At 40.3% G+C, this 6000-nt stretch overlaps 1 protein-coding gene across 1 annotated transcript in view; it reads left to right on the top strand.

Moving 5' to 3' along the window:
• Positions 1 to 1396: 1396 nt before the first annotated feature.
• Positions 1397 to 6000, top strand: part of LOC308091617 (homeobox protein aristaless-like 4) — a gene marked incomplete at both ends in the record, with an annotated part of 48032 nt that continues 43428 nt past the window's right edge. The window contains one exon of the mRNA XM_080437280.1: positions 1397 to 1795. Within this exon, the coding sequence (XP_080293406.1) occupies positions 1397 to 1795 (399 nt within the window). The remainder of the gene's footprint in view (positions 1796 to 6000) is intronic.

Raw genomic sequence — 6000 nt, 5'->3', positions numbered from 1 at the left:
CTCATTCCACATTTTCTAATTTTTTGCGGCATATAAAAAAACACACATACACGAATAAAAAGCACAAAAATCCGTATCACAAGGTTAAATAAATGCTCTATTCATGGAGACTCTCTCAGTATAATATATAAAAACCTCTTCAGAGCGGCAGCTCCGTGATAAATCGCACATATCAAAGCGGTTATATTCATCTGCCATAATCACATTAATGTCACATGCGTGTTTTCTACCAAAAAAAGATGCTCTTTTCTCTCTCTCTCATCAGAGACAGAGGCCTGACTGACCTCCCGTTTATTTCTACTCATGCTTTAGAGCCGGGACAGTTATACTCCGTCGTATGGGGGTGTCGCGCGCACGCATGCACGCCCCCCCCCCCCCCCCCCCCAAAAAAAGAGCAGATCTACAAGCTAAACCACTGGGAACCAGTGGTTTAGCTTGTAGATCAGCTCTTTTGGTATAACAAAAGAGAAATGCCAAACTAGTGAAAATAGCAGATCTACAAGCTCACAACACCTTGCTTCTATAGCTGTGTTGTGAGCTTGTAGATCGGTATTTTTTCTCATGTTTAAAACAAATGAATTCAGGAAATTATTTTTGAAGTCACTTAATTTTTATTTTAATTAAAAAAATATATGTTTTTTTTTGGGGGGGATTTTTTTATGTTTGTTAATTTACTCGTGACCCATAAAAAAGTGTCCGTGGCCCACAAACGGGTCCCGACCCACTGTCTGGGAACCAGCGAGGCGACGCCGCCTTGTTTAAAGCTTGTAGATCTGCTCTTTTTGAGGCGAGCGGCACCCCGCCGTACGGCGAAGCATAACGCGGGCATAATAAGGCTGACGGGGGCCAGGCTTGGCCCTGGGCCTTTATTACTAAAGAACCTATTGGACACACAGCAGCTATTACACTCTGCTGAGGGCCCGGGGACACTTGAGCAAGGCATTAGTATTATAATATTATTATTATTCCCCCATCAACCTTAAGGGGGCTTTTTTAAAAGCATTATTTTTTCTTTTCTGTATTTTCAAACTGTGGAAAACATCTGATTCCATTGTTGTAACCAGTCCCAGATGCAGGCACCGAGAGAGGAGAGCTGGAGAGGAGAGGAGAGGAGCAGGAGAGAGAGAGAGAGAGAGAGAGAGAGTGTGTGTGAGTGAGAGAGCTTAGCCTGCAGTGTGTGAGGAGTTGTTTTTTTCGGGCAGATCGGGGGGGAAGAAAAGAAGAATCAGAATAACTTTTCTCGGCCATCCCTCCATCCCATGCGAACGGGTGGGGAAAAAAAGAAGAAAAAAGAAGAATCGTTTGGATTTTTATTTAATTTTTTTAAATATACATTTTTGTTCCCTTTTCATAGTTTGTAGGTATGAACGCGGATACGTGCGTCTCATACTGCGATATGACATCCATGGATTCATATTATAACACGATCACCGCCAACACGGCTCCTCCGGGCGGGGGCCGGGGCGGTGGGGGGGACCACCACAACCAGGGCAACCCGTTCAGGACCTTCCAGACGGGGAGCCCCGAGCCCAAGTACAGCCCCGGCGCCGGGACGCAGTTCATCCCCGCCGGGCCCGGCATTAAGGGCCAGGGGACAGGGGCAGGGGGGGCATCAGGACCAGTGCCAGTCTCTGGACGGCACGGACCATGGGGACCCCCAGAGCCCCTACAGCAAGTACCACCTCTTCATGCAGCGGCCGTCCCTCTGCAAGACTCCCCCCGAAGGAGGCAAGCTGCACCCGGACAGCAGCCAGCAGCACACAACGGCTCCCTCATCTCATGCTACGGTGAGTCAGTCAGTCAACCCGCCCTGCCGGGGATAGGCCGGAGTTATTATTAATTATTATGTCTGTCCTTCATGGATCAAGACAAATCATAGATGTGTTTTTGATCTGTGAATAATACATCTATGATTGTCTTCTTGATCCAAAGATGGACACAGGATAGGTGGCAACATCTGGGCACCTATAAAACCGGCTATTTTGTCCGAAATGTTACAAAATAAAATATTTGAAAAATGGTGTTAAGGAAAGTATACATGATGTGAACATGCACGGTACATCATTATAATAATAATGATGATAATAATAACAATAATAATATAGTAATGTAAAGCACATGATGTCAACACGCACGGTAATATCAGACTTAATTCTATGCTTCAACCTTGTTGATGCCCCAAAATGACTGGATATACAGGTTTTGTAGCAATTTGAATAAAGCATAAAATATTTGGAAAATGTTTTTAAGTAGGCCTACATGACTAGAACATGCTTAAAAATTCAACAAGTATGATGTTGTTACTACAAATTTACTTAGGACCATTTTTTCAAATATATATATATATATATGTTTTAACATTTGGACTAAATATCCAATTTTACATTGAGGTGCCATGATGTCCCTATAGTGCCCACCTATCCTTTTGCTTTAGCAAACGTCAGACTCGATCAAAATACATCTCTGATTATCTTGATCCAAGTCTAGTCTGTTCATATAATGTTATGTTATTTGTTCGTTTGCTTCACCACAACATGCCAAAATAATATTATTTACTGTTTTTGTCAAACAAAAATATGTAGTGTCAAACAAAACAGTACAAAATATTCAAACAAACAAAGCCAGTAAATAGTATTCTTGTGAAGGAAATAATATTCATATAAGAATATTATTTAGATTGGGATGTTGTCAGACAGTAGGTATGATGTTGGTAAACTCGTTTATTTGTAGCACTGCATTGTTTTATCTTTGCACTCATACGTGACCTTGTTGCTGCTTGAGGGTTCAAGACAATTTAGATGACGGTCTAAATTTGGAGTTTTGGACAAATATCTAAATGACAATTTAGACAAAATGTAGGTGTAGATTTTTAAGTGACAATTGTCTAAATTAGAAAAATACTATCATATCGAACAGCAGTCACCATGTGTTCAATGTGAATTATTAAGCAATAATTATAGGTTTGAAGTTAAATTGCAGTGCTCAATACTGAAAGTGCTATCCATTAGTATATTCTATCCATTAGTATATTATTATTATAATTATTATTATAATTATTATAGTTGTATCATTAGGCTCCCATTCTCTGGCCTGTTGCAGCCCTATAGTTTAGCAGTCCGTCTACAAGACGTCCATCAATGCAAATGAGCTGCAGGAGTTGTCAATAAACAAAACAATTAATTAATTAATTAATATTCAAATGTATACTAAAGGGCCAATAAGCCACATGGTATAGCCTAACACAGGTGCTGCTGATGACGGCCTGGCACGCACGCGTGCGCACGCACACACACGACATTATTTTCGTGGTGCATGTCTTTGACTGATATGTTTAAGATCACATCAGGTCAAATTTGAAAAAGCACATTTAAAATAATACATACAAAGTCCACAGTGGCCTGTAAGATGGTATTATACATGTTTCTGCACACGCGCACGTTTCTTGACAAAAGAAAGAAAAGAAGCATAGCTATTGTAGTGAATGTTGTGTAACTGTACAGTAGCCATATTACCAGAATGATCTACAGGCCTACAGAATATTGGCACAGTCATAACTCAAGCAATATGCTGCATGCAGCAGACCACGGATTGGCATTATTCTCATGATCTCTGCGAATGTTATGGAGTCAGTCTGTTGCACTAAAAACGCTATTTGTGATCAACTAAAAAGGCTTTCATATGCATCACGATTATTAGACCAGAGACTTTTATAGAGGGGGGGGGGGGTTGCATTTAATGTGCAGAAGTTCAAACGAATTTTCAGCAAAGAGAGAAAAAAATGGCATAAAGGACAATATGATAAACATGTAATTTGAATATAATGAGATATTTTGTATTATTTCACTATAGAAGAACTGCGATTGTGTTACATTTATTGTTGGATTATGTTTATAAGTCTATATTTAATATGGCCGTGTTCTTATAGGAGGATGTTTTCAACAAGAAAACCATCACTTTGACAACATAACACAAAAATGCTAGTTTGATTACAAAGCACAACTCTGTGTAATGAAGTCAGTGTTCATCTTCTAATAAATACATCAGAACAAGTGGAATGAAATCTAAACATGCAGAGAGAGAGAGAGAGAGAGAGAGAGAGAGAGAGAGAGAGAGAGAGAGAGAGAGAGAGAGAGAGAGAGAGAGAGAGAGACTTTGGAACCTAGACCAATAAAATATCTGATCTTGGCAAAACAGAATTAAATTCAATCTTATTAAAGTAAATAATGGAATGGGGTTTTAATGGGACCAATTACAGTAGATTGTGTGATTGAGTGACGACAACGCACTCTACGCGTCAGCCAATAAGAGCTGGCCGCTGCCAAAGTAGATTCAAAGCAAATTACTTCACATGTGAAACGATAAGGTCTGAAAAGTGTTTTATTCATTAAAAATAACAATAATATAATAATAATAATGAAAATAGTATATATATATTTACACACACACACACACACACACACACACACACACACACACACACACACACACACACACACATATATATATATATATATATATACACATATAAATACTGTAGGCTTAAATTAATTGTCAGTTTCTGCTCAGGTGCAACTCTGCATATTTGCGCACACAGATCATTTATGATCATTTGATAAATGTGTTATAATAATATCCAATTTGTAACTCCAAATGGAACCAACCATTACGGGTCTATTTGTTTCACTTCCTACCCTCAGAGTTAAATGAACACTGAGGACTTTATATTACTTTGGACTCCCATGCAATATATATCAAATGTACCCTCAACCTCAGATTTACAGTACAATGAATGGATCACAATGGAAACAAACAAGCCCTCTGGGGCTCTTTGTGTTATCCTTTTAGCATCATCTTTCACTGTACTACCTGTACTGTTAACAAGCATGCTAATAATGTATTCAATCAATCATTCAATCAATCAATCAATTGGTTCCATTTGGAACACTGTCAGAGTTAAATTCACACAGATGAGTTTACAGTGTAATATTAGAGTTCCATATATGTTGTCAAATGGACCATGTGTGTGTATATATATATTGAAAATAGCAGATCTACAAGCTCACAACGCGTCGCGATGCGACGCGTTGTGAGCTTGTGATCTTGTAGATCTGCTATTTTCAAATAGCCTATGTATAAAATATGGCTGAAGTGGTTAATGTGTGTTTTATAATGTAATAATATCCGCAAAGTAACTAGTAACTAAAGTTTTCAAATAACTGTAGTGGAGTAAAAGTACCTCTGATATGTAGTGGAGTAGAAGTAAAAGTATAGACAATTGGAAATACTCCAGTAAAGTGAAAGTATACCTCAAAATTGTACTTAAGTACAGTACTTGAGTAAATGTACTTAGTTATTTTACACCTCTGTATATTACATACACACACCATGGGGAGTTTAAATCCAGGCGGAGGATTCGGGTACAGTGCACCCCCCTCCACCCCTCCCCATTGCGCGCTCTCTCTCTCTCTCTCTCTCTCTCTCTCTCTCTCTCTCTCTCCTCTCTCTCTCTCTCTCTCTCTCTCTCTCTCTCTCTCTCTCTCTCTCTCTCTCTCTCTCTCTCTCTCTCTCTCTCTCTCTCTCTCTCTCACTCTCACTCTCTCTCACTCTCTCTCTCTCTCTCTCTCTCATTGAAATGTATCGCCTTGGCAAGTGCAGTGACAGAGCCATTTAAACAGCATCATTAAATACAAGATGTCTCCCTGGAGGAAGAGAAGCTCCAGCATTGTTGTTGTTTCAAATGTTGCAGCCAGATGAATGGGACGGAGGAGGTCGTCACACTAAAGGGCTCACACACAGGGGGGAGGGGGGAGGGGGGGGGGGGTCGGTTTGAAACGGGGACGGTGTTGGGGTCTCAGCCAAAGCCTCAGGCGTCAACAGGCTTGTGTTATAATGTGTGGTCCCCCCTCTCCTCTCCTCTCCTCTCCTCTCCCCTCTCTCTCCCCCCCCCCTCCCCATGCGACGGGGAGAAGATGTATGTTGCTCAACCCCATGGTGATGCTT

Source organism: Gymnoscopelus braueri (genome assembly GCF_963280865.1).
Source record: "Gymnoscopelus braueri genome assembly, chromosome: 9".
NCBI classification, from domain to species: Eukaryota; Metazoa; Chordata; class Actinopteri; order Myctophiformes; family Myctophidae; genus Gymnoscopelus; species Gymnoscopelus braueri.
The sequence above is the reverse complement of the archived record's forward strand: the minus strand, read 5'-3'. Positions and strand labels throughout refer to the sequence as shown.